Source organism: Grus americana, chromosome Z (genome assembly GCF_028858705.1).
Source record: "Grus americana isolate bGruAme1 chromosome Z, bGruAme1.mat, whole genome shotgun sequence".
Lineage (NCBI taxonomy): Eukaryota > Metazoa > Chordata > Aves > Gruiformes > Gruidae > Grus > Grus americana.
The window spans coordinates 71,580,428-71,607,866 of record NC_072891.1 but is presented as its reverse complement, the minus strand read 5'-3'; the positions used below and the strand labels follow the sequence as shown (position 1 = coordinate 71,607,866).

At 45.6% G+C, this 27,439-nt stretch overlaps 3 protein-coding genes across 9 annotated transcripts; 1 reads left to right on the top strand and 2 right to left on the bottom strand.

The window, feature by feature from the left end:
* Positions 1-1,033: 1,033 nt before the first annotated feature.
* On the bottom strand, positions 1,034-4,445 carry LOC129199903 (actin-like protein 7A). Its single transcript, XM_054811051.1, has one exon. The coding sequence runs from the start codon at positions 3,313-3,315 to the stop codon at positions 2,212-2,214; it is 1,104 nt and encodes a 367-aa protein (XP_054667026.1). The 5' UTR covers positions 3,316-4,445; the 3' UTR covers positions 1,034-2,211.
* A 282-nt stretch (positions 4,446-4,727) lies between these two features.
* On the bottom strand, positions 4,728-17,806 carry APTX (aprataxin). 7 transcript variants are annotated; one of them, XM_054810463.1, is made up of 8 exons: positions 17,260-17,315; positions 16,218-16,354; positions 15,240-15,286; positions 12,462-12,791; positions 10,917-10,976; positions 6,998-7,224; positions 6,061-6,164; positions 4,728-5,220 (listed from the first exon to the last, which is right to left on the bottom strand). In XM_054810463.1, the coding sequence occupies exons 1-8, from the start codon at positions 17,307-17,309 to the stop codon at positions 5,189-5,191; spliced, it is 987 nt and encodes a 328-aa protein (XP_054666438.1). In that variant the 5' UTR covers positions 17,310-17,315; the 3' UTR covers positions 4,728-5,188. The 7 variants fall into 7 exon arrangements, with proteins under 7 accessions (XP_054666438.1, XP_054666432.1, XP_054666431.1 ...); XM_054810457.1 differs by lacking the exons at positions 4,728-5,220; positions 17,260-17,315 and adding exons at positions 5,409-5,768; positions 17,615-17,806; XM_054810456.1 differs by lacking the exon at positions 4,728-5,220 and adding an exon at positions 5,409-5,768.
* Positions 17,807-18,014: 208 nt separating this feature from the next.
* On the top strand, positions 18,015-26,369 carry DNAJA1 (DnaJ heat shock protein family (Hsp40) member A1). Its single transcript, XM_054809851.1, has 8 exons — positions 18,015-18,258; positions 18,444-18,621; positions 19,715-19,819; positions 19,921-20,148; positions 21,523-21,637; positions 23,608-23,723; positions 24,291-24,391; positions 25,112-26,369. The coding sequence occupies exons 1-8, from the start codon at positions 18,127-18,129 to the stop codon at positions 25,328-25,330; spliced, it is 1,194 nt and encodes a 397-aa protein (XP_054665826.1). The 5' UTR covers positions 18,015-18,126; the 3' UTR covers positions 25,331-26,369.
* Positions 26,370-27,439: the final 1,070 nt, after the last annotated feature.

Sequence of the window (27,439 nt, the reverse complement as noted above, 5' to 3'; positions counted from 1 at the left end):
GAATCTCTGCTCTGGCACCTGGAGCTCCTCCTCCCCCCCATCTTCACTGACCTTGGTGTCTGCGGAGTTTCTTACATCTTCTCACTCCTCTCTCCGGCTGCAAAAGCTCTGGGTTTTTCTCCCTTCTTAAATATGTTATCACAGAGGCGCTGATTGGCTTGGCCTTGGCCAGCAGCAGGTCCATCTTGGAGCCGGCTGGCATTGGCTCTGTCAGACACAGGGGGAGCTTCTAGCAGCTTCCCACAGAAGCCACCCCTGTAGACCCCCCCCACCTCCCGCTACCAAAACCTTGCCATGCAAATCCAACACATTAAGAAACGTCCCAATTCTGAGCACAGGTGGCTATATTGTTCTCTGGGTACCCAGCCCCCTGAGCCGGAAGATAGGGATGGGCAGCAGAATGAAGCCCCCATAATCCAAGGGAAAATGGTTAGCGACCTGCTACTCCACTCAGACACACCTAAGTCTATGGGGCCGGATGATATCCACCCAAGAGTGCTGAGGGAGCTGGCAGAAGTGCTCACCACGCCACTTTCCATCATGTATCAGCAGTCCTGGCTAACTAGGGAGGTCCCAGTTGACTGGAGGTTAGCCAATGTGATGCCCATCCACAAGAAGGGCTGGAAGGAGGATTCAGGGAACTACAGGCCTGTCAGTCTGACCTCGGTGCTGGGGAAGGTTATGGAGCAGATCATCTCGAGTGCCATCACGCAGTGCATACAGGACAACCAGGTGATCAGGCCCAGTCAGTGTGGGTTCATGAAAGGCAGGTCCTGCCTGAGTAACCTGATCTCCATCTACGACAAGGTGACCCACTCAGTGAATGAGGGAATGGCTGTGGATGTTGTCTACCTGGACTTTAGTAAAGCCTTTGACACCATTTCCCACAGCATTCTCCTGAAGAAACTGGCTGCTCATGGCTTGGATGGGCGTACTCTTTGCCAAGTAAAAAAACTGGCTGGATGGATTCCGAGTTGTGGTGCATGGAGTTAAATCCAGTTGGTGGCCAGTCACAAGTGGTGTTCCCCAGGGCCTCAGTGCTGAGGTCAGTTCTCTTTAACATCTTTATCAATGATCTGGATGAGGGGATCAAGTGCACCCTCAGTAAGTTTGCAGATGACACCAAGTTGGGCGGGAGTGTTGCTCTGCTTGAGGGCAGGAAGGCTCTGCAGAGGGATCTGGACAGGCTGGATCAATGGGCCAAGGCCAACTGTATGAGGTTTAACAAGGCCAAATGCCAGGTCCTGCACTTGGGTCACAACAACCCCATGCAACGCTACGGGCTTGGGGAAGAGTGGCTGGAAAGCTGCCTGGTTGAAAAGGACCTGGGGGTGTTGGTGGACAGCCAGTTGAACATGAGCCAGCAGTGTGCCCAGGTGGCCAAGAAGGCCAACAGCATCTTGGCTTGTATCAGAAATAGTGTGGCCAGCAGGAGTAGGGAAGCGATTGTGCCCCTGTGCTCAGCACTGGTGAGGCTGCACCTCGAGTCCTGTGTTCAGTTTTAGGCCCCTCACTACAAGAAAGACATTGAGGTGCTGGAGTGTGTCCAGAGAAGGGCAACAAAGCTGGTGAAGGGTCTGGGGCACAAGTCTTATGAGGAGCAGCTGAGGGAACTGGGGTTGGTTTAGTTTTGAGAAAAGGAGGCTGAGGGGAGACCTCATCTCTCTCTACAACTACCTGAAAGGAGGTTGTAGCCAGGTGGGTGTCAGTCTCTTCTCCCAAATAACAAGTGATAGGACAAGAGGCAATGGCCTCAAGTTGCGTCAGGAGAGGTTTAGAATGGATATTAGGAAAAAAAATCTCTTCACCAAAAGGGTTGTCAAGCACTGGAACAGGCTGCCCTGGGGAAGTGGTGGAGTCACCATCCCTGGAGGTATTTAAAAGATGCATAGATGTGGTGCTTAGGGACATGGTTTAGTGGTGGACTTGGCAGTGCTAGGTTAATGGTTGGACTCCATGATCTTAAAGGTCTTTTCCAGCCTGAATTATTCTATGGTTCTATATGGAAGCACAATTCTCTCGTGAGAAGTTTGTCACCTCTCTGCTGCCTAGCTTCATTAAATAGAAAAGAAACTATTTCAGGCGCACAATATCACAAAAAGAGTGCAACTCCAGCAGCAATCTCTTACAGCAAAGAGTGGAAGGGAGATGCTCTTGAATTGATTCAGGTACCCTTTGTCACTGATCTTTCTAAAGCACCCAGTGTCTTCCTCAGTAGCACTTCTTAAAAATGCAGGAAGATCCACGTTCTTCATATTCACTCCTGTAAACCCAGAGCTCCTGGAAAGAGTGGAGTGAGGCCAGAACAGACCCACCAACCCAAACAGAAGACTTTCTTTGAGGGGATGCAGCTGTGATGAGGTTGTCACTGGGGCACATCCTGGCCAGTTCCATCTGGAAGCGGTCGACAAAGCCCTCCATCATAGTGCTGCCCCCACACAGCAGGATGTTCCCCACCATTTTTTTGTTGACGTCAGCATCACACTTCTTGAGACAGGCAAGTGTCAGCTGCAAGAGCCCTGGCTGCTGTAAGCCAAGTAAGGCTGGTTTGAAGAGCACTTCAGCACAAAGGAATCTCTCCTTGCCTACAGTTACAAGGTGTCCATCTGGCAGCTCATAATTCATTTGTTCTTTCTGAATAGGCAAACTCAAGTCCTGTGTAAGGTCCAGAGAAGTGTAACAAGACTTCTCTTTGAGATCTTGTACAATGTCTAGCTGCTGTTCTGTGAGCACATGTCCAGAGTCATTTAGTAACTTCATGAGATAACATGTGACGTCCAAGCCTGCATAATCTACTCTCCCAGTGATGCTACGTATCACATAACCTTCATAGACGGGAACCACATGCGAAGCACCATGGCCACTTTCCACCACAAGAGCTGATGTTTTTCCATAAGAGTACATGGATAAACGGGACTGGTAGGCAAAGTGGACGGCAGGTATGTGAAATCCTTCAAACATCATCTCAGCGTATCTCTCCTTGTCAGTGATGGAACACAGGGGAGGCACTGACACCAGAACAGCATGGTCCTCTGGCTGAATCTTCATCTCCATCTGGAAAATACACTGCAAAGTATCTTGGACACAGTTCCAGTCCACCACTGTGCCATGTCTTATTGGGTTGATGAGTGTTAAGGGTACGCTGCTATTCTGAAGTTCTCTTCCAACAAAGGTTTCTTTCTGATTGCTCCCAGTCTCCCGTATAGGCTTACCAACCGTAGATGAAACAATGTAGGAAGGCCATGGGTCCCCTGCAAAGCCACATTTGAAGGAACTCGTGCCAATGTCTACGACTACTGCTTTAGTTTCTTGCATGGCCTTGAGGCTACCCTGAGTCACAGATACGTGGCTGTCCCTTACAGGTTCAAACAGCTTGCATACGCTGCTGCCGTTCTTGCAGACCTTTCCTGTACAGCTGTGGTGACTTCATGTGCTGGACACCATCTCGGTAGGATTGCCCTGCCACCACTCTACCAGGGGTCAAACACGTGCCTGGAGCCCTGGTGGCAGTGGTTCTACTGATGCCACTGACTTATGACATCATACATAGGCTTGCCCCTCAGAAACCAGTGCTCTGTGTACAAGTGTGTGACCGTCATGACTCAGACAGCTGCGCACCATTTCTACATAGACAGAGTGCAGGTGTTTGTGCTTCACATTGACCTGCTCCAAGAGGTCCCAAAACCCATGACACCTACCCCGATGTGACAGGCGTGGGGCATAAACACTGTGTTTAACTGTGACGTACCGTGGCTTTCCTTTCTGGCCTGCATCTGCCACATGAGGAAGACCACTGTTCTCCAGTGTTTACAACTGCTCTTGGTTCAAAATAGTCCCCATTGCTAAGCATTGGCATTACTTCACCTCTGGGGCCAAGTGAAGCCCTAGTTTGACCGTGTCAAGAGTGAATCTCCAGACTGGCTGTCCTTTTTTAATAAGTTTTGCTTTCTAAGTGTCCTGGTTCTGGCAAGGACAGAGTTAATTTCACAAGGAGCCAGGACAGGTGAGCCAAGCTGGCCGGGGGCTATTCCGTACCCTGTGACATCATGCTCACCACAAAAGGGGGCTAGTCGGGCAGAGGGGGGGCAGCATGGTTTTTGGTGCGGTTCCTGGACAGGCTGAGTGTCTGGTCGGTCGGTCATTGGATCGGTAAATTGTTCTCTGTTATCACCCCTTGTGAATATCTGTTATCAGTACTGTTGTTGATTGTTCCCCTCTCCCTTGCTGTCCCAGTAAACTGCCCTTATCCCAACCCTCGAGGCTTTGCCGTTGTTTTTCCATTCTCCTCCCCAGCCCGCTGGGGGAGGGGTGAGTAAGCAGCCGCGTGGCGCTCAGCTGCTGGCTGGGCCTAAACCACATCACTAAGTTAAGGCATAATATTACTAATGTGAGCAAAAACTAAAGTGTGACTGGTGTTTGAAATTAGGTCTCAGCCAATCCTTCATACCTACTGTCCCCTGTTCCACTACAGGAACATCTGTCCTCTTTTCCAGCAGCAATAGGTCACTCTCTGCACCAGCAGTAACACACTGCTGCATAGGGGCACGAAGAAGAGGCACCCTCTCCCCACAGAATATATTACCAAGAGCTGGGAACCGCATTTTCCTTGCCTAACAAAAGCTCTGTGTGCTCTTATACTGAAAGCCATTTCACTCAGAGGGCAGCCTACTTAAGGCAAAGCTGGGCTTAGAATGAAATTAAACCCTACAAACCAGTTCTGGACCCAGAAAGAGATTTCTATTCTACTGCTCTGCTGTCTATCTGGGAGTCCACATCTTGACAACAATCAAATGACAGAGGCTCACCAAAATTGAATTAAACCACATGACTTATGTGCCAAGCTCAATATATACAGCCAAGCAACTGCAAACCTCGGTAGTTTATTACTCTGGGGAGCAATAAAGCCAGTTATTGCGTATTATGCATGTATTTTTATATATTAACGATTAAATACATCCTTGTACATGAAAGAGATAGGCTGCCCCTCCTGGAGCCTGAGCAGTGACTAGCCTGGTGAGGGGTGATGCCTGCTTCACAGCCAAGGGAAGCACTGCAGCACTGAAATCTTCAAGCCACGCCCTGTACAGCGAGGTGGGGACGCCGTCGCTGATGGTCTGTCCATACACTCTGGGTACATTCCTCTGACAGTTTTGCTGTCAGCCACACCAGCCTCTGCAACATTATCACTTCAGAGAAACTTCAGCAATAGGCAGAAGACATCTAGAAAAAGACCTCTAAATCATTGTTTGCTTCTTTCCTTTCTCAGTAGAAACCTAGATCTGGGCTCAACACCTCAGCTTCCGAATTAAAATAAATCCTTTCATCCAAACAAAACAACTCTTCCAGACTTTGGTTCACACACAGATCAGGGTGGCAGTACCACAACAAAGCTGCAAACACACCTTTAATTTCAGTAGTCACTTTATTTTACTTTTTTTTTTTTTGGTGTGTCTAAGCTATTACAAATTTAGTATGCTGCTGTTTCCAGGCTACTTTTTCCCCACTTACTTTTGTCATTCCGGTTAACAAAAAGCATACATGTCCACTAACATTGTGAGGTCTCTGTTTTAGCCTGAAGTCTGAAGACAAGTTGTAAGAGGATTTTTTGCAAAGTCATTTTGGCCAATGTTTCCTGAGATGTTCCTTTAACTGTGGGATAGTGGACAGCTGTTGTTTGCAATGATGGCATCTGAGGGGCAATTTGAGAAGTTCGGAGACATGATCTTTCACCATCACTTTTCCCTTGCTTCTTACCATCTCTATCACATCTGAAAAAAGAGACCAGACATACTGGGGCCGTGTGGCGTCATGAAACACATGACACTGCAGAATCTGCGCACTGCTTCACACATACAGCATGTCATTACTGCATTCTAATTTAAACCAGTCACAAAATGCAATTGACTTTTACTTAGTGCTATTCCCCATATTGGAAAGTACATTAAACTTTTCACTTGTTACAATAGAATTTATGGCTTACGCATTTGTTTGGGAAAAAAGCCCAAAGCCAGAACCCACAAGCAGGATTACATGTTACAAAATACCTTTTATAATCATTACCTTGAGAGTTTAAGAAGTAGTCTGTAGTAAAAGAGTTCCAGTGCTTTTTGGTTTTCAGGGCCGGAGAATCAAAATCCTGGCTGATGACATGCAAATGTAGCTGACTGAAACAAATATTATGTAGATAAGAGAAGAATAATGTCAATGCTCAAAGTTCTTTTGCAGTAGTATTAGTTGCAAACATGATTCAGCAGAGTCAGACTGCCAGCCTTATGGGTCAGTCTCACCATGTTTGACCCACAGTGCTGTGACAGAAGAAACAGTCTGTTCTGGAAGCGCTCTCTCATGCCAAATGTTTCACTTAAACAGTCAAGGTCATTAGTCTGCCTATTGCATTGGCCCCAAACTACAATCTACATTCCTGGTAATTTCCAAAAAGGCAGAGATAGTGGTTTTAATAAACCAAAGGTTTAAACTTTGTAGAGTACCTGAATGGAATTTATCAGTGACTCAAAGCTTCATCCAAGAACTGGAGCACAACCTAGGAACACTGACTGCACTGGACACAGGCACTGGGCACTATAACATCTGGAATTACTTATGCGCAAGACTCAAATTCTTGCTCAGTATCAGGCAGGACTTGAGTCACTCTCTGATCCCAGACTGGTGCCCTGGGAGGGGGGATGCCCTAGCACTTGGCCAGTGGCAGTACCACCTCTTTCACTGGGACAGGACCACAGACATACCACCGCCCCAGCTACAGACCTCTGCTAGGGGAACCCATTTCCCACTGGACCCACGACATCTGTGTAGCCCATCAGCATGTGTGCAGCAGTGTGCGCACAGCTGCACCAAAAGGACTCGGACACCAAACTGTTTGTAGTGTTTAGGAGGATTAGTTGTTCTTTAGCAATGCCAGATCACATTACAGATTGAGCCCCAAATCTGTGTAACTGGAAGAACAGGGTCTCCACCTGATGACCCATCTAGGTCTTACCTCATGCTGGGGATAGCATGGTAACCCAGTCTGAACTCCAGGCTCTCTCTGGCAGGGCACTGGTCAATCATTTTTTGCCCAACTGCATGCATATGTTCCAGGAGTTCAAGATTGTCCCTGGTGACTGACTTCAGGCTTGAAATGGGGTCCCATGGTAAGATGAGCCAGTGGTAACGTGCTTTGGGATATTTATCCTTGATGACTACAGTCTTTTCATCTTTATAAACCTTGCAAAACAAATAACTAGATTATTTACTGACTGAAAGACTGTTATTCCTATAAGCACTATATTTAGTGGATTTTGAGATGTTATCCATCTGCACATCCCATTGCAGATTGGTTGCAGAAGTCCCCAAGCACACGTATGTGTTGCTAGTGTAACTGGGACTGCCAGGAAAGAAAGCCAGGAAAGATTACTGGATGGGGAGAAATATCAAGCAGCAGAGCATTCCACTTCAAGGAGGCCTTTTGCTGGAACAACATTGGTCCAGGATACCTGCTGGTCTAAGATACCCTCTTCCATACCATGCACCAGGGAGCTATGGAGAGATGTTCCAGCATCCCTCTTTATATACTTGAAGGAAAAAAATCTTTCTATTCGTACATAGCAATAAGTTAACCATTGCTACAGGTGGATATGAACTCCCTTGAAAATCACCTGGACTCAGATACCAGTGAGGTCTAGGAAAAACTACATCCATCAGGCTACATTCAAGCTTTGCAGTCACTGAAATTATCATCACAGCACTGTGCTCAATACAGAGCACACAGGAATGCACCAGACAGCCTCATCCTTCACAGATTTCTGGAGTGAAACACAAGTCTCAGAGGTGCTACAAATAGCGTGCTCAGCGCTACAGACCTCCGCTGGCATTACAAAGAGTCCGAGCTATTTGAATTCATGCTACCCAATGTCCTACTTTGTAAGATCACTCACAAAAAGGAGAACAGATTCCTGTCTATCATGCCCTTCTTCCCCTGTTTTCATTTTGGTTTGCCTTCTGCAGCAATTTGATGCAGCTGATGAAGAGAAACAGTAGCAAAGCATGTGGAGGAACAGGGGGGACAAGCTGCCCCGGCAATAAAAATCTGTCAGGTTCTGAAGCAGAAACTGCGTGCTGTGTGATCTCTTAGCAGCGATTCTATTGGTGAGAGATGGATGATGTCTTTTTCATCTTTGCTCATTATTCTCATATGTTTATATACAGAGCTGATCGGTCTTGCTCTACAGGAAGATAAAAATTTTATCAGCACACAAATCATATGACTATTTTTTTCAGCAACAAGACTGGCTGATGCTGTCATATTTTTATATACACACATTAGTGTCTGCATATGCAGCCAGTGGGAATGGGATCATGATCAAGTGTTTTCAGAAGATATATTGGGTTTTAATCAAATATTAAATAAATGGCAAAGATAGGAGTTCTATTTGTGAATTTAGTTCAGAACCACAACTAATAAAGCTAACACTAAGTCACAAACAGTTATTTGTGTTCTAACATTCAAAGAACAGTTTTAAAACCAGCTTATCTTTTGGGTCAATAAAGCACTGTCTTGGTAAGTGCTATATGAAATTCCACCAAAGGGATGAAGATTAAACTTCATGTTTAAAAAGTAAGCAAGTATTTCAGTAGCTTTATCATTCCCCATAGAAAGAGTCATTTGCAACTGCTGGCATTTCCAGGAGAATGGGCATCCAACTCTACACAGTTCAACACTTTAGACTTGAATTTAACAAAAAAAATATCAAAGATTAAAAAAAAATCAAAATATAGGGACCCTCTAATTAGTTATCAAGGAAATTATCTTCAGTCTGAGGGTGACCATCACCTGAAGGGGCCCAGTGAGGCTGAGAGATCTTCACTCTTGGAGATCATCTCCAAACGGACAAAAGCCGGGGCAACCACACTGAGTACAAGTGGTCAGACTGGGTGACCTCCACAGGTTTTCCAACTAAAATTCTTCAGTAATTTCAAGAACAAAGTATCACAGGTGTCTGTGATATCCATCCTCCTGAACACATATTCTTGCTGAGAAGTACAAAGGGAAAAACAGATCTTTAACATTAAGATGGCCATGCAGCAGTCAGCCAGCCCAAACCAAGAGTAAGCTTCAGGCCTTACTCTGCCAGACTGTGGAATATTGATGGAAAGCATTCTCCCTATTTTGGAGTTGAGCTAAACAGCTTGGGTTTTATGAGTTGTCTACCTAATTGCTGTAACTTAAAAATAAAATTAAAGTAGGTTCTGTACATGGATAGGGAAGATTCTCTCAGGGCTCTCTCAGAATACAGTAACAAGAAAGTGTGTATACACTGCAGCCACAAAAAACATTTGTCAAATTTTTGCGTCTTGAGTCTGACCTCCTGGTTTGGGTTTGCATGGCAAGGTTTTGGTAGCGGGGGCGGGCTACAGGGGTGGCTTCTGCGAGAAGCTGCTAGAAGCTTCCCCCATGTCTGATAGAGCCAATGCCAGCTGGCTACAAGACAGACCCGCCACCGGCCAAGGCCAAGCCTATCAGTGACAGTGACAGCGCCTCTGCGATAACATATTTAAGAAAAAAACAAAGAAAAAAAAGCCATCAAAAAAAACTAGGAGCATTTGCAGACAGAGAGAGGAGTGAGAAGATGTGAGAGGAACAACTTTGCAGACACCAAGGTCAGTGCAGAAGGACAGGAAGGAGGTGCTCTAGGTGCCAGAGCAGAGATTCCCCTGCAGCCCCTGGTGAAGGCCATGGTGAGGCAGGCTGTCCCCCTGGAGGTCCATGGTGGAGCAGACCATGGCCTGCAGCCTGTGGAGGACCCCATGCCGGAACAGGTGGATGCCCAAAGGAGGCTGTGACCCCCTGGAAAGCCTGCAATGGAGCAGGCTCCTGACAGGACCTGTGGCCCCATGGAGAGAGGAGCCCACGCTGGAGCAGGTTTGCTGGCAGGACTTGTGACCCTGTGGGGGACCCATGCTGGAGCAGTCTGTTCCTGAAGGTCTGCACCCCGTGGGAGGGACCCACGCTGGAGCAGCTGGTGAAGAACTGCAGCCCGTGGGAAGGACTCAAATTGGAGAAGTTGGTGGAGGACTGTCTCCCGTGGGAGGGCCCCCAGGCTGGAGCAGGGCAGAGTGTGAGGAGTCCTCCCCCTGAGGAGGAAGGAGCGGCAGAAACAACATGTGATGAACTGACCACAACCCCCATTCCCCGTCCTCCTGTGCTGCTCCCCTGTCCAGTTGAGGAGGGGCAGTGACAGAGCGGCTTTGGTGGGCATCAGGTCTCCAGCCAGGGTCAACCCACCACACCTCCCCAAAAGCAGGCAGCAGACAACAAAAAATGAGCTCAAGGAAAACCATTATGCAGCCACAGAGAAGCAGAGGGAGGGAGGTGCATGTGGAGCATCTGCAGAAGGTTAAAAGAAATCGCCCAGGAAATTCCTGTGGGCACAAAGAAACTGGGTGGAGGAGGAGCCAGGGGTTACATCCTCACAGCTGGCACAGAGGTGTTGCAGTAAAGAGTGCTGGAAAACAGGAAACTGCACTGTGCTTGGAAACAAGGCGGTGCTGACTGCTGGAAAATAGCAATCTTCCTTACTTGCTCAGCTTCACACCACATCTCCATTTTAGTTGGTTTCCCTGTGGAAACAAAGCAACTGCACTGCTTGCCTGCTCTCCCAGCAACCTTTTTGAAATCCATGGGCCAAATCTGACCGTGTAGAGAGCTCGAAGATAATTAAGATAATTAAATGCTGCAAAATCAGTATAGTAGAGACTCCCGAATTAATGCTACTACAGAGAGATGCAAGTACAATTCAGCCCTTAAGCAGTATTCCACTGGTTAATCAAATCATTAAAGTAAACTGCAGAAGGAAGAAAGAAAGTTCATTTAACTTTGTTAGACAGGAACTACTGTAAAATACAAGCGTACAGCTCACCTGCATTTTTGGGTCTTGCATGGAGCTCTTTAGACCCTGACTCCAGTGTCCTAAATGTTCCTAAAGCACAGAAGGAAAAAAATAAGAGAATTAAGAATCCAACTATATGTTTTAAAGCATTCCGTTAAGTGCTTTCATTAGTATACAACAGTAAAATAACAGGTGAATGACAGCTGAATTATTTCCTTTCTATAAATGCCAACACACCTGCTCCAACTGCTCTCACAAAGCTACTTTTGAAAGCTTTTAACAAGATACTGTTAAGATTCAAAGTTAAGTCTTTCAAATGTTGGAAATTTAACAACAAGGAGCTCTAGATCTGTTTGAATTTAATAACTGGCACACACGTTATGGCACAGTCCTTGATTACTATTTACGACAGATTAGAAGACCCTCTGCTTCATGAATCACAAGGGCTAAAGGAAGTACAAGGATCTCCATTAATTGTCCTATCATGTGCTGCTCTGCACAGAACAAAGAAGTGGTTGCAGTGTGTGGCCCTAGTCTTAGATGTATTTATTTTTTGATATTGTGCAAGGCAAGGAGTAGCTTGTACAGAAAAGAAAGGCACAGGAAGATCAAGCCAAAACTACCAGGTATCTCTTAACTTGGTTATTGAATGCCTAATAGAAGGTGCCTCGAGTGCACTTTTTTCAAAACAGATGTTTTATCTGTTCAGATCACTTTATAGGCATTATCAATGATGATCTTCATCAGATTCTTCTAGAGGAAGATGTTCAAACATTATGATAGTGCTGACAGAGAAACAGTGTGAATTGTCTTGTCTCCCTGGCTCATACAACCAGAAATCTGGTCCTAATTTAATTCACCTGCATTCACAAATGAAATAAGTGGTCAACTCACCACAACCTGGGACTGAAATTTTGTACTGAGGGGTTTCACTTCTGTGCCTTCTCCTCCAGCAACTGCACTGTTATAGTTCCAGATGCACAGAACAGTATTTTATTTTGTCCATCTCAGCAGGGCTAAAAACTCCCTTTCAAAACATTTTGGCTGGTAATGTTCATTAATGTAAACATGGTTCTATCATAAGGAATGACCAAAGCAGGAGGGGAAAAAGGCCATTAAAAATTAAGAGAGTGACAAGTTGTTCCATTCTCTGTGTGTAAGCTTTTACATAACCACTGCTCTATTTGTAACACCACAGACTTCATCTCAAGGTCCAGCACAGTATCCTTGTGTGTGACTCCAGCTACACTGAGCTCATGTGGACTGTCCTAGCAGACACTGCAGCAGGAACCAGAGATTAATCCTCATTCACTACAAGGAAGCCCCTTCACACAAACCCACTCCCCAGCTCAGGTTAGAATGGGTCCCAGGTAACTGTCTCAGAACCTGGGTGATATCAAGAGCAAAGTCTTTGCCTGAGCGCATGTCAGCTCACATACTCTGAATAGTCTGAGGATCTGTGTTCACCTGAGACTCTTCCCCATCAGTAGTACCCGCAAAAGTAAAAAATCAGAGCCCCAGTGGAGGAGACAACTGCAGCAGAGACAGCACAAATACTAATACCAATACACTTGCCTTTTTGCTCGAAGTTCCTTCATGAGGAGATACACCAGTATTGCTTAGCTTGGAATTTGCAGAACTGCCTTGTGTATCCACCATCTCCATCTTCATTGTTTTTCTGGGCACAAGCTCTACATCATCATTCTCGGAGGAGACCTCACGTCGCATCTTGTTGGTTTGTATTTTCTTTTCTGCTTCTGTAACAGTTTTCCCTGACTCTTCAGCAAATTGCACCGTGTAGGGGTAAAGTTTATTCACAATATGCAGAACTTGGCCTGGCTTCATTTTCACCTCTTCATCCTTGCCAATATTCACGAGATCAACACTAGTTGGGTTGACTCCTATCTTTGGTAGGGAGAAAAAGGGGGAAAAAAAAAAAAGCAAATGATATTTAACTGGAATCACCAACTACCGCTCTGTTGTCCTGGAATATCGCTATCCTGGAAAGCAAATGTGGTTTGTGTTCACTGCACCCCCTCCCCATGCTGACCCACTCTACAGGATCAGGGAGGTCCAACGCTGGAGACATCTCTGTGCAGCCCAGTCTTGCAATCACAGCTGTCCACACACAACCCTCAAGGGCATGGTGTCACAGGGACCCCACAGTTCTGTAGCAGCTGGCTACAGAGTTACAGCAAGACCTATGCCGCACTTCCTCAAAAAAATTAACAACCTATTAAACAACTGTTAAAATAATAACAGCCTTAGTAACAATGATTTCTGAACAGTAACAGTAGCTTTAACAAATTATTTCAGTCCACTCATACCCAGAAAGTTTCCTGTTTTCAAATTATTTAACTTTCTCTTTCTTCTCCTTTTTACTACATTTTGTTTTCTCTTTCTACCAAATGCTGTCCCATCAACACATCTGCCTTCAAATACACAAGCACACTCTTCTGGCTCATTTCAAGAGAGAAAGGAGTTCAGGCTCACAACCACTGGCTCACCAAGCACAGCCCACTGCTAACACTTAAAACACACTCCCTCCTGCATAGGGGAAAAAAAAAAGAAATTCAGGAAAAAAGTCTCTCTGAGCCCCCAGAAGTGTCCACTACATATGGGTCAGCTCCCTGCTGCTGTTCTTCTTTTCTTTCCCAAGCTGAATGTGATAACCATTCTCCTGCCCACAGAAGACTGTTCAAACACAGTGACAACATTTGCCTGTTCCTCTGAGAGAGGCTAAACCTCTCTGTCCACCTTAGCTTGTGCAAAGTATATACCAGCCTACCTGGATTTTAAGGCTTTTATTTTCATTTTGTATCTTACACTTTCACAAAACCAACTCTGTTATTTAGTCTGTTCTAGCAGAAAATTAGGACAGCAAGGTCAACTTTTTACCTGCCTCTCTCATTGCATTTGTTTACAGCTCTATGCAACTCTAAAATAGCTTTCCCCTCAAAATAGTGTTTTAAAGACTGAGAAGTTGCTTGAAGTTTAGCTGATAATCGAAAAGTAATATATTTTCCTCTGTCTCAGGCCTAACTGATAACACAAAGCGGTGTGGGCAACCTACAGTGACTGCTTGATAGACGGATTTTGCCTGATCATGAGAGTGACCCTAGGGAAATTAGGAGTCTCCGACTTTAGCAAAATGCTTTTGGTTAATGTTTATGCATGAAACAAGCTTTAGGAAACCAGCTCCTCCCTGCGACTGATAAAATCTGTCACAGAACGTTTCTTTAGGTTTGTCACTGCGATACCTGCCTGCTTCACAAGATGATACTGTGCCTCTCATCACTTGGCATTCACTCCACTAAAGCACCCGCCTGATTCCAGCCAGAATCTCTTCAGAATACAATTCTGCGGTTTCACTGAAGTCAAGTACACTTCACACGCCCTGAACCAATACATCACCAAACAGCTGATCACTGTAACCCTGCACCACACAAATCACCTGGGAAGCAACTCTAGAGCAGGCAGCGAAAACATGCTATCACCCACTGCCAGCAAGTATTCCCAGCCCTGAGATTCCAGTAACATGGTATTCACATTGTGGCTAAGGCTGACCTCTGTGATAAACTATCTGAGAGATCTTTGCCAGATTCACCAGATACAGGTTGGGTCTCTGTGCTTACTGAGCTCTGGAGGTGTTTTGACAAAAGACGCTACTCCTCAGCAGGCAGAACATGTTGATATGTTATCCACACATGTTGACGCTGCGGGCACACATACATGCCCCAGCACCTGAAGCCAGACAATTTTCCCTTCACATTACCTCAGGGATACTGGTGCTTCTAAGTATGACAGAGTAGGCCTACATCCATTCAGTTAGTAACATGAGAACGCCTGCAGTGCTGTCTCACATCCCATCCCTTCCCAGAGGTGACCACACCTTTGGCTCTATCAGCCATCAAAACAAAAAAACATTCCACAACTGCCCAGTCACATTAACACAAGAACCAACCAAAGAAGGGTTGCCTCAGCTTTAGAAGTTAAAGGCTCAGGAGGCAGATCAGCAAGTATAGGGGAAGAACTCCAAAATCTCTCAAACGTAGTGCCTGGAAGAACAGGTTGAGGATTCACAGCAGCATTCCCTGATGCTGCAAGTCTGGCTGTCTGACACTGAAGCATATCTGGAAGGAATAGTGCAGTCTTTCAATTGAGGTACACAGACACACACAAAAGAAAAACAGATCCCTTCCAAGGACCACTCGCTGTGCTCTCCTCAGTCACAAAACAGCTTCAGGCCCTTCAGACCCAGCGCTCAGAATCATCACTTGCAGCATCTGTGGAGTTTAAGTACAACTGTCCCAGTAAGTATCAGAAATATTGTATATCCATTTAAAAACATACCTGCTTAACTGTGACATACCCCTTGTTACAGTCTGCTTTTAACTGAACTGGAAAGAAAGAACAAAGTGTCACAAAACATTGTAAATAAAAAAGCCAGAACTCTGCTGAACCACCGTTGCAGAAGACACTCCTGTATTTTAAGATTTCCTACCCTCAGAAGCTGATCTCTGTGAATGTATGCAAAGATACTTCTGCCTCATCCTCTGTTTCCAGGACCACAGGTAAAACAGAACCAACCCATACACAGAGTCACATCCAAGTATTTTGCATCATCGATCAGCAAAATTACTTCAGAATAAAGGTGAAATCTGTGCAAGTCTTCTACACATTCTTACTATTCTCACCAGCCCTCCATGACAACAAGGCACAGAGCAGGACTGTGTCCAGAGGGAATAAAGATAAGGCAGGGAAAATGTGGAGTATTTTATAGATCAGATATGTTCATATGTTCTTTCATATCTATAAAATAACAAAAGTTATACTAAAAATCAGTTGGTGGAAGACTAAGGAGATGGAAGTGCCACTCACAAAGTAAGAATGCAGGCGGTGGAACATGACTGTGGGCCTGGGCACTCATGTTACAGTTCAATGCCTTAGTTTACAAAGGTGAACTTCTGTTAATAGGTGTCTCCTCTGATTTTTTAGGACCCAGAGATCTCCATAAGTGCTTATAAAAAAAGCTTGATGACTTCAAGAATCAGGCAACATAATGGACCATGCAGAGAAAGGAGACCAGAAGCCTGTGACTGCAGCAGCAAGCCTAAGGAAAGTCTGCTTAGATTTCAAGGAAAAACTGTAATTTCCCATTTAGACCCTGCTCAAATGTGGCCAAAACATTGGTCCATTAGCTTCACTGTAATTTAGCCAAGCAGAAGAATTATGTTTACTGATGAACATGAGTGCTGTACTTGTATCTCGCACTCTTCACAAGTTCAGTTGCTGCTGCACGTAGAAAGCAGGATTTGAGCTAAACCTTACCTTGCTGCCGTGAACATTTCTTATCCGTTATCCCAGTCTCTGGGCCACGCCCAATTACCACTGCTTCCAAGTGTGGCAGTTTCATTCGCTGACTGCATTTCTCTTTCCCCACAAGCCAACAGACACGCATCACTGTGCTATAGAGCAAAACAAACTGTATGTTACTAAAACACAGCTTCCCGATGGGTCACCTTCCTGTGGAAGGGGGTCTAGGAATCCTACTGCCAGCCCATTCACTAGTTGAGTCACTTCTGCTAACTGGCTTCGTGTTTCTGAAATTCAAGGCAAAGCACAGCATTAACACTAGCATAATCTAAGAGCAAGTTGCTGTTCAAAGGACAATTCTATTTTCCTTCCTTCTACATCACCATACATTCTCACACCACAGATCATATATAGGAAAAATCAATCAGATCAACAGTTTCATCTGACAGAAAAGCCTACCCCCCCAAAAAAGTGATTTGTTTCCGACTGAATCAGAGTTGATCTGAGAGATTAACTTACCCACCAAAATAAAGAAAGCAGAAGACAGGAGGACAAGAGAGGGGGACAGCTTCATTTAGCAACAGTCTGCAGATGGACCATGCTACAGAACTGGACCTTCAAGATTACACAAATTTGACCCTGCACAGCAAAGATCCCACACCCTCCCCCCTGCCTGGTGCCTGGTGCTAAGCACTTCTCCTGACTCTGTGGTAAGCTTATCCCGGTGGATAAGCTTACCCTCCGTCCCCACTGCAACACCAACACTGTCACACACTGAGAAACGTGCAGAGTGCGGTTAGGCCCACCCAGTTGCACCTCCCGGTCGGCCTGCTGGTCAGGACGGGCCCCCTCCACCGCTCACTACACACCCCGCCTCAGGGTGCCGCCTTTACCCTCAATGCCCTACCACCCGGGCGGGGGACTGGCATACGGCAACAACCACCAGCACCACACAATCGATGCAGAGGGAAGGGAGCTCCCGCGGATGGGAGGAGCATCCCAGCTCCGCCGCCCCCCAGGCCCCCCCCGTCGCCGCCGGACGACGGTATTTACCGACCCGCGGCGCCGCAGGCCGCCGGCCTGAAGGGGAGCCGGCCCCGTCCCCATGGCAACGCTGAGCCCCACCCTTACCCCGCGCGCGGGCCGCCAGCGCCGCAGCCAGCCCAGCCAATCGGCTGCTGCAACGCAGCCGCCGCGTGACCAGAATCAGGGCGCGGCGCGCGGCCCAGGGCAGGCGCCTTGAGCCCGCGCGCTCCAAGGCGGAAGCCAAGGCTCGGCGCAGGCGCAGTGGTATGGAGCGGGGCAGCGAGCCGGGCCGCCAACAGGCCTGCACAGTAGCACCGCCCCGGCTATTAGACCCGTGGGTGGGCGAGCGGGGCTAGAAAGGCGGCGGACGGGGTGTCGCTGCGTACCCGCCTGCAGCTCGGTGCCTCCCCATAAGGAACTGCCCCACGCCCACAGCGCTGGGCGCGGGAGGTGCCGGGGGCAGGGTCTGCCCAGTAGACGCGCGTAACGCGAGGCAGCGGCGACTGTTCCCCGACGCGCAGACTGCCAATGCCTTCCTGGCGCCCGCCGCGCGCCTTAGCCCCCCTCGCGGCGTAGGGCGGGAACGGCCGCCCGCCTAGAACATGCGCAGTGCGGTGCGCGGCCGGTGCATGCCGGGAGTGGCGTCGGCGGGCGAGCTCGGCCGTTCAGGGTCGGCGGTGATTGGCCAGCCGCTTTCCGCCTCCCACTCCTATTGGCTGCCCGCCCCCTCGAAGCGTTGCGACTGGCGGGGTGGGACTTCCGGGGTGGGGCGGTGTCGGCTCAAAAGCGCCCGGATGCGGGACCGGCTCGGAACTTTCCAGAAAAGTCGGGATCGGAGCTGCGCGAGGAGCCGCCGCGGGGTGCGGGACCGCCCGCTGCTCAGGGGCCGCCCTCCGCCATGGTGAAGGAGACTACTTACTACGATGTGCTGGGCGTAAAGCCCAATGCCTCCGCCGAGGAGCTGAAGAAGGCCTACCGAAAGCTAGCGCTGAAGTATCACCCCGACAAGAACCCAAATGAGGGCGAGAAGGTCGGCGGCGGGGCGGGACGGGACGGGAGTGCGGGCCCGACTGCCCCGCGGGGCGCTGCCGTGGAGGTCGAGGGGACCGACTGGGGGGGTTTGGCGGGAGCGCGGCCGGGGGTGGGGGGCCCGCTGGCGTGCGGTTCGGGGTTTCAAGGCCCGGGTGTCTGAGGCACGATGTATGTCTCTCGCAGTTTAAACAGATTTCCCAAGCCTATGAAGTACTATCAGACCCAAAGAAGAGGGATCTGTATGACAAAGGAGGCGAGCAGGCCATCAAAGAGGGTGGCTCAGGTGGTGGTTTCGGGTCACCCATGGACATATTCGATATGTTCTTTGGCGGCGGTGGGAGGATGCAGAGAGAGAGACGAGGTAACCTGCCATCTTCCGATTGTTTCCCAGACTTTACAGCGTGACCGCTCTGGTAGACAGGATCAGAGACTCTGAGGATAATGCCGTAGATATAAGAGTTTAAATAGCGTTAAAATGAAGTTACAGGCGTGATCTCAAAATCGGAGAAAACGTTGTGCCTAGCCCTTAACAGGGGAAACGAGTCGGGGGAGGGCATTTGGTTCATACAGTGGTAGTTTGGTCTCTTGTGCATTGCTACACGTTAATAGCTAACCAGATTTCGTGTTGGGAAAGCCTTTAGCCCGATGTAAAGCCGGCTGCTAATAGGCTGAATAGGAAATAGAATGGCAGTGTAACTTAAAATTGTTTTTTTAACTTGGCTACCCTAAACGTAGTGTCTAAATGTGATCAGTAACTATATCTAAATAGGACAGCCAAATCAAATTCAGTCTGTGAAAACTTTCTGTTTTCCTGTGTTATTCTGTGGAATTGAGTTGAAGCTGCAGTAAAATGCTGCTAAGAGTAGTGCTGACCTCATCACTTCTTAGTAAGAGTTTGTATCAACATGTTACAGTGTTGTATCAAAGTATTCTTAGTAAGCCAAAACTTTGTGTCCTTCACAAAATTAAGCCTGCAGTAGCTAAAGTTATAATTAATTCCTGAGTGTAAAAATTTAATGACTCAGTTCGTTTTCCAGAAAGTCCCCTGGTGAGAGGAAGAAAATACTTTGCTGACTCTAGACAACGTCTTCCAATTCCTTGGAGATACGTTCAGTTACTTTGTTAAAACTGAACTCCTGCTATTATAAAACTTAAATGTCTAAGGTTCTACATATTTCTGCTTCTGGTACAGGTTGTGCTTTCACAGAATAATCTCTTGACTTATTCTGAAAGACAAGTGTTACTGACAAAGCCATTAGAATTGTTACCTACTTTGACATGATAGGAAGGGGCTATTGACTAATACCAGGAAAATGAGTTGAAGCTGTATTAAAACAGGATGTTAAAGCTCATAGACTTGGTTTATTGTGATTTGAGCATAGTGACATGGGAAGTTTACTCTTACTTAGAGACCAAGCTTTCAAACTTGAGTAAATATCCATTTTCTTTTACAGGCAAAAATGTGGTCCATCAGTTGTCAGTAAGTTTGGAAGATATGTACAATGGTGCAACGAGGAAACTTGCACTGCAGAAGAATGTTATCTGTGACAAATGTGAAGGTATCTGTGAAACTGAAACTAAACACAAGTTGCTTCTAAAGCTTTCAGAGTTTTTTTTCTGGCAGCACTAACCATCTGTCTCCAACTTTCATTCTCCTCAGGTCGTGGTGGTAAGAAAGGTGCGGTAGAATGCTGTCCTAATTGCAGAGGAACAGGCATGCAGATCAGAATTCACCAGATTGGGCCAGGAATGGTGCAACAAATCCAGTCTGTCTGTATGGAGTGTCAGGGGCATGGGGAGCGTATCAGCCCCAAGGACCGGTGTAAGAGCTGTACTGGCAGAAAAATCGTTAGAGAGAAGAAGATACTAGAAGTTCACATTGACAAAGGTGAGGTGTCTTACTAAGGTGAAGTATTGAACTTGGATGTACTGACTGACTTTGCAGCACTCGGACAGAAGCTTTAGCAAATGCATGGTGTTGATTTGGTGAGTAACACCACTGAATACAGATACAATAAAATTGCATGGTATTGGCTTTAAAAAGTAGGACACTTGTTTTTAGGGAAGGTTGATTACTTCTACATTTGCATCTAATACCTGTGCACGTAACTAAGAATGAATTCTGAAACCTGCAGTATTGTAAGCAGTGAATTATTTTTGAGCAACCTCATAAGCATGAATCTTGATCAGATAGCTGGACTGATTAAAATAAAACTCATCACTTGTGGCTCAACTTACCTAATGAGTTTTCCCTGCCTGTAAGGAAACCGTGCAGACTCCGATCACTTCTACTGTGTTTCGGTGTGAAGGGGAACCAGGTCTGCTATAGTAATGGGGTGCAGAGACAGTGCTAAGCCTCTCATGCTTAGAACTCTTTCCTATGCAACCCTGACAGTGCTGTTCAGCGCAGGTACTCTTTGCCTGGCAAAATGCAACAGTGCGATGGTGTTGAGTGACAAGCGCGTCTTCATTGAGGAGGCTGCTCAAAAGCTGGCAGAGTACTCGGAGCACTCTGGAGCAGTGCAGCTTGTAAGACAGAGCAAGCTGACAAGCACATGGCTTCTACAGACTTTGCCTAATTATTACCTGCAACTGTTGTATGCATAAGCACACCTTATGCAATGCCTGGATTTGTTTTTAAGAGGGGAAAGTCCTACAGTAACGTTAAATATGAGGGCTAATAGGGATGTATTACTGACGTTTCAAACAGGGAAATCACTGAGAAGAGTTTCTCTTCCTTATAGAAAAACGAGATTGTGAGCTAGAATGAGGCAGCTAGAATTTATGGTAGAGAGACTTATCTGGGGTGAAACGGGTGTCTTAAATGACAGTTGTGGTCCTAGGGAGAAGGCTTCTTGCACTCAGCAGGCACTGAGCTCATGTTTCATAAGTAGCTCTGCCATGTATATTTATAAAACTGAAGAAGCTCATTGGTCACTTGCTCTAAAAATGTATTTTGTATGCAGTGTTTCTGTTTTCTTTTTAGTACTTGTGCTGATAATATTTCCCTTAAGGACTTTATCTTGGCAGGTGGCTGTTTTGCACTACAGTTAGCTTAATGATCTTGCAACATAGTTCAGGTTGGCACCGCTAAAATCTGTTGGACATGTGGATTAAAAAAAATAAATGAATGCTTCAAGGGAAGGTCCTGGTGTTCTAACTTAAAGATGCAGAGATCTCCTGGTACCAGCTTGTGCCTATAAAAATATTTTATTGCTGCTTTTCGCTTAAGAAAATGAAAAATGTTTGTTTTTTGCAATAGGAATGAAGGATGGTCAGAAAATAACATTCCATGGTGAAGGGGACCAAGAGCCAGGACTAGAGCCAGGGGACATTATAATAGTCTTGGATCAAAAAGACCACGCTGTATTTACAAGGTAAAACACTCCTGAAGTCCTTGGTGTTAACTCTTGAGATGCTTGTCCACACGCTTCCTTGGTTACCACTCACCTTTTATCTGCTGGAAATATTGGTACCTAGGATCGTGTGGCTAGAACTCACCTGTGAGTTTGGGTGGCCAATGGAGCACTGAGGTGCACAGGAATCCTGGTACAACTAGTCACAGCCACTTGTGTTCTAGTAGCACAAGGTATTCTTTTGTGAGCTTTGGCAGTGGAAGGGGACAGAAGGCAAACAAAATCAGTTAGTTATTAAGAGTTTACAAGTCTTGAATTTTAAGAATTCTTGAAATACTCAGATTTTGTTTAATAATTGTATTTGTGATTATTTCCTTGCTCTTTCTAGGATAGCATTTCATCACTTATCTCAGAAAATTACCATTTAGTGTAGGCAGCTGTTCATTGCACACTTGACTTCAAGGCACAGAAAACTTGTAGTGTGTTTACTTTTGCTCAGGGATCTTACTTATGATGGACTTAGTGATTATAGTATGCACCCATGAGACCAAAGGTGGTTTCCCACACTTCATCCTGCCTGAGTGCCCTGGGCAGGGTAATCAGTCCTGTCTGTTATTGCAAAAGCAAAAGTGACTCAAGCAGCGTTGACTATGTCTCAAGTATTTCGTGATACTGGACAGTACTGCTTGGTGTTGCAAGCCTTGTTTCAAGTTACTGTTTGTGGAGTGAGTCTGTCCAGCATATTTTGGTCCAATGAAACACAACACTGGTCATCTCGCAGAATTGTGTTGCACTTGGTGTCTCACTGCTTCTGTTCAGAGCAGTAACTAGGGAGTCAATGGATTCAGAGAAAGCCTTTGTCTCAGTGCCAGCCACTGAGATTGTACTTGTAAATAGAAATGGTGAGTGAAAGGTTCTTGGGAAACCTGCAGCTGGTCTGCCTTACTGGCCTGTATAGTGCTGAGCTCTGGAAGTTGCTACCAGAACTCTCTGCCGAAGAACACTGAGCTCACAGGTTAAGAATCAGTTCTGTTCCATTTGGATAAGCTTACTCACTGATTTTTTCTTAACTTCCAGTGAAACCAGATACTGAATCAGCTATGCCACAGGGACAGTCTGAGCCAAACTGCATGGTTACCTGTGACTTCACACCTCTGCCGGCTTATATTTGTCCACCTTTCTGCCCGCTGCCTTCAGTTGTAGTGTGCTTAGATAACCATTGATATTACTGGTCTTGTGGGGTTATGCTGAGTTCATGCTGCTCTGGGACAAGTGGAATGTTCCCCCTCTCCTGTCAGAATCTAAAATTAACTCTTCAGGCAAGCTTCCTTCCAGAGACCTTTAAAACAGATTGAGTGAAATAACTACGTTCTTTGAATAGGCTGGAGGATTTTGTAGCTTTTGAACATGCAGTGCATGCAGACATCACTAGCACTCCCATGCTGAAGTCAGAATAGGCAAGTAAAACAATTACATTCTCTCTTCCACATAGTTCTTGGTGCTTTCTAGAAAGTAATTTCATCATAACCCAGAGTGGCTATCACCTGTTCAAACTTCCCTAGTACCAGATCTTCAGAAAGTGAGTGTAACAGAATAATGTAAAGCTAGCTGATGCACTTAAAGTATCAGTCTACATGAAGGAAGGGATTAATTGTCATAGCTGCAATGTTTAGGAGGCTATGGGATTTTCCTAGAATTGGGAAGAAGCGGTGAAGTGAAACAATCAAGTGAGCCTTGCTGTATTTATTTCTCTTCAGTAAATACTTTTATGCTTTGGATAGCTAGACTTGATCAGTAATGGCTCTCAGCATGGGTACCGTTCCTGTAATTTCTGGTTTGAGGTGCTGCATCAATATTCAGTACTCTTTAGTTCTTCGGGCTTCTATTAAAATTACAGCTTTATTGTCCTTGTCAAGTTAAATACTGAATTTGGGTATGATCCTTTCCTGCTTCTCCCTCTCTGTGACTGTTTTTGATTGGTTCTGCCTTAGACGAGATGAAGACCTTCTTATGTCTATGGATATTCAACTGGTTGAAGCACTATGTGGCTTTCGAAAGCCTATCACCACGCTGGATAACAGAACTATTATTATTACCTCCCATCCTGGTAAGTGTCGGTTTGCTTTGTGCTAGAAGTCCAAGCATACAGTGTATGTAAGCTGGAAATTTGAAGGAACAGAAACATCCCATCTTGATGTACAAGGGGGGATGTGTGCTGGGATCAAGCTTTTTCCCCTAGTCTTTGCAGTACGAATCTTTAAACAAAAAAGAATTTTTGGATAGCAGTCAGCAGTAACTTTCTCTTTGCGTGATATAGTAACAGACCTTACCTCATGGACATACTTGTATCCTGAGGATACCTCATGAGAATTGAAGGCCGTGGGTCTCTGAAAACCACTTTTTCAGCCTTGGAACTGATGGAGCACTTAATAAATTTGTAAGTATGCTTCCTTTGGGAAGCATAACAAGGTTACAACAATGTAATGTAGACGTCATCCTGCTTTCCTACTCAGAAGTTACCAGGCAGTAAGTCCCTATTAGACTACTACGTATTGGTGTAGCTGTCTAACCACAATGTAGAAGGTTACATAAATACTGAAGGGAGTTAAAACTCAAGCTGCTTCTGTTGCCTGCATGGATCACTTCCTTCTTTTTGTTTTGTTTTATTTTTTAGGCCAGGTTGTAAAGCATGGGGCTATTAAGTGTGTGTTGAATGAAGGCATGCCAATTTATCGCAGACCATATGAAAAAGGACGTCTGATCATAGAATTCAGGGTAAGTGGATCAACTTACTTCCATGGCACAGCTCAGCACTGAATATCCATCCAAAATTTAACCTCTAAGCATTACCTCAATCAAGAAGAGATACCAATTATCAAATGTCCTGGTTTGGTATTTGGTTTTGACAATGGTGAGAACATGTAGTCCATCAAACAGAATTGCAGTTTAGAACAAAGAGAAAACTTCCAGAACACTCTGTTCTGAAAGTACTTTAAGTACCAGTGTAATTTCTTCAGATACCTTGTGAATTTTCATTTGCCTGGCATGTTCTTTAGTTTCTGTCATGCTGTAGGAAGGATGGATTAGTAACTCCCCTTATGCTGGAGCAAAGGAGTAGGCTGGAAAATGCTGATTTCTTCTCTGGAGAGAAGCTAATGCTAGGAGCTGTGGGCGCCAGCTCTGTCTGCTACAGTTTGAGAGGAGATTCAACCATATCTCTAATGTTGATATATCCTGTGCTTTGCTTCTAGGGTGATTCCAGGGGGCAGCCTGAGGCAGAAGAAATGTTGGATAAGACTTGGTTAAGTTGCCAGAGTTAGAAGCTAACTTTTTGTAGGCATTGAGTCACTAAGCTATTTTTTAGGTGTTTTTTTTAAGCACTGTGTTCGTCATCTGCGATGGTAAAGCTGACTTTGGTACATATTTGACCTCTAGTGGGATGGCAAAAGGCCAATTCAGGCAGACTTGAGTAACCTCAGTTCTTGATGATTTCAGGTGAACTTCCCAGAGAGTGGCTTCCTCTCCTCAGATAAGCTGTCTTTACTTGAAAAACTGCTACCTACAAGGCAGGAAATTGAAGAAACTGAGGAAATGGAACAAGTGGATTTAGTGGACTTTGATCCATCTCAAAAAAGAAAACATCACTATAATGGAGAAGTCTATGAAGATGATGAGCATCACCCTAGAGGCGGTGTTCAATGTCAGACATCATAAATGGGCCAGTGAATAACTTGTGATGCTTGTTTTGTATGCATTAGTGGATGATTGAAGGACTACAAGCAGTTCACCCTCACTTCCTACTATTTGTTGTTCTATCCAGCCATAGTCATTTCTAAAAACAAAGAAGTAAACTAAGTAATTAAACTGACTTTGCAATTTGTATAAAGCTCCAGGATGCAAGCTCAAATGAAGGCAATTGCACTTCACCCCTGCCTTTTGGTCAAGGAGACTCCCTTACCTGCTTGTCTTTTATTCCAAGCCTTGTAATTCCTGTATGTGTGCAATTGCCTGGGCTTATATGAAGATTCTGTGGTGTTCTTTTTAGGAATTCTAGATCTTACACTCTGTTAACAAAGTATGCACAAGTACTTATAATACATAAGTAAGATATAGTTAAGTTTTGTACCAGTTAGGATAACGATAATGTTTTGGGGATTGTACTGGTGTTTGTTAAATGGGGATTGGTTCTAATGCAGCCACGTTATACATGAAGCTGACAAGGATGTGGTCAATCTTCACAGGTCTGTTGAAGTCATGCAATCCACAAGCTCTCTGAAGCTACTGCACTTGAGGTCAAATAGTCCCTTCCTTTCACAGCTTTGGTCCTCACCCTGGAGCTAGATCTGACTGCTGTTTGGATGCTGTCCTGCAACATACTGCGTATACAGCCAGTGGTTGCTTGGCTGCTGCAGGAGCTTCCTTCACTACTGTGCAGGAGTAAAAACCTCCAGGCTTTATCAGCACGTGTGTGATTGGGAATCGGTCAGCCTGCTGGCATGTGAAGCTTGACTTCCACCTTGGTTGCTGAAAGCAGATGCCCCTCCATGGTGTGTCATGGAGAGCAGTACCAGCCCTGCCTGTGGGCACATGTGAACCTGCAGAGGGGATGAACTGTCGGTGAATACAACCAACTGATGCATCTAGGATGTTCTGAAATTAATGTATTGTGTGCGTTATGTCAAGCTGACTCTTGAAAATTCTGTATGAATGTTCTAATTATTGTAGATGAAGCATTTCCAATATAATTACAAAATTGTTCGTTGCCTCTTTTCTTAGACCAGATGTTGGTTTAAAGATACCACCCCCTTCATTTTAGACAGCTATTCACAGAAAAATCTTAGCAAAAAACTTCTTTCAGAAAATATGCTGAGAAGACAGGACCAGATTTAACCTCTAGTGTGGTAGTTTAGTCTTGTTCTGCCATCTGTCTTGGGACAGAGCTTATGCTTTTCATACTGCTTTGAAGCAAAAGCATCATGAAGAGAACTTGTTTTTTCTTCCTGGAAATAGCTGCTACATGGTGGTACACGTGTTGTAACTCTAATATCTGGAAATTTAGTCTTAGAAAACATATCTAGCTCTTGTAAGTGTTAAGGGTTTCATTTTCTAGACCACTGGTACTGTGATTTTTGTACCTCAAGTGTAGTTCCCTTTTGGGTACCTACGGAATACTGATCCCCTGCATGTTTTGCCTACTTTTTTTTTCTGTTTGTCTCAGCAGCAATAAAATTCTGTAGGCAAAGTGTCTTCAAATTCTACTTGAATGAGCTCATCAGTGATCTGTACAAGTGTGACCAGCAGGAGCCTTTGCTCTATCACCGGGACAGTTTGGCTGAGTCAAGGGGAGGAAACAGAAAGTAATCCTACCTCTGGCTAGGGCCGAGACTCCTGCACAACTGTCTTGAGACTGAGCAGCACTAAAATACACTACCTGTTTTCAGTTCAGTGAGCACCCTTGGGGCTTTTTCCTTAACCACTGGATCAAAACAGCTGGGGCAAACAAAGCTCAGTGCAGTGCCTTGAGGATGGCAACAGGACATTATGTTACTTCAGATTACTCTGTATTATTTAGAAAACAATTCCATAGCCTTTTTTTTTCCCCAGGGATACTTTAGTTTTCCTTTCACTGCACCCATTACCATTGAGGTAATGCTGCTGTTCTTGACTTACTCTGAAGACCATGATGGCCAGTTCATGCTGGATGACACCACAGCAAGTCCAGAGAATGGGCCAGATCTAGCTTCCGGGAAGGTAGCTGACCAGAAGCCTTGGTGGAGCAGCCCAGAGAAAGATGCTACTGTCAATGCAGGAAGGGCAGCAGAA

What these genes read in the sequence shown, in the direction of transcription:
- APTX (XM_054810456.1), bottom strand. Translation starts at nt 17,309, where the DNA reads ATGGGGACGGGGCCGGCTCCCCTTCAGGCCGGCGGCCTGCGGCGCCGC. An exon ending in GGCGGCCTGCGGCGCCGCGG is followed by an intron (nt 16,355 to 17,259) that starts GTCGGTAAATAC and finishes TTTGCTCTATAG; the next exon opens with CACAGTGATGCGTGTCTGTT. An exon ending in TGCAAGACCCAAAAATGCAG is followed by an intron (nt 7,225 to 10,916) that starts GTGAGCTGTACG and finishes TTGTTTTGCAAG; the next exon opens with GTTTATAAAGATGAAAAGAC.
- LOC129199903 (XM_054811051.1), bottom strand. Translation starts at nt 3,315, where the DNA reads ATGCAAGAAACTAAAGCAGTAGTCGTAGACATTGGCACGAGTTCCTTC.
- DNAJA1 (XM_054809851.1), top strand. Translation starts at nt 18,127, where the DNA reads ATGGTGAAGGAGACTACTTACTACGATGTGCTGGGCGTAAAGCCCAAT. An exon ending in ACCCAAATGAGGGCGAGAAG is followed by an intron (nt 18,259 to 18,443) that starts GTCGGCGGCGGG and finishes TGTCTCTCGCAG; the next exon opens with TTTAAACAGATTTCCCAAGC. An exon ending in GATGCAGAGAGAGAGACGAG is followed by an intron (nt 18,622 to 19,714) that starts GTAACCTGCCAT and finishes TTTCTTTTACAG; the next exon opens with GCAAAAATGTGGTCCATCAG.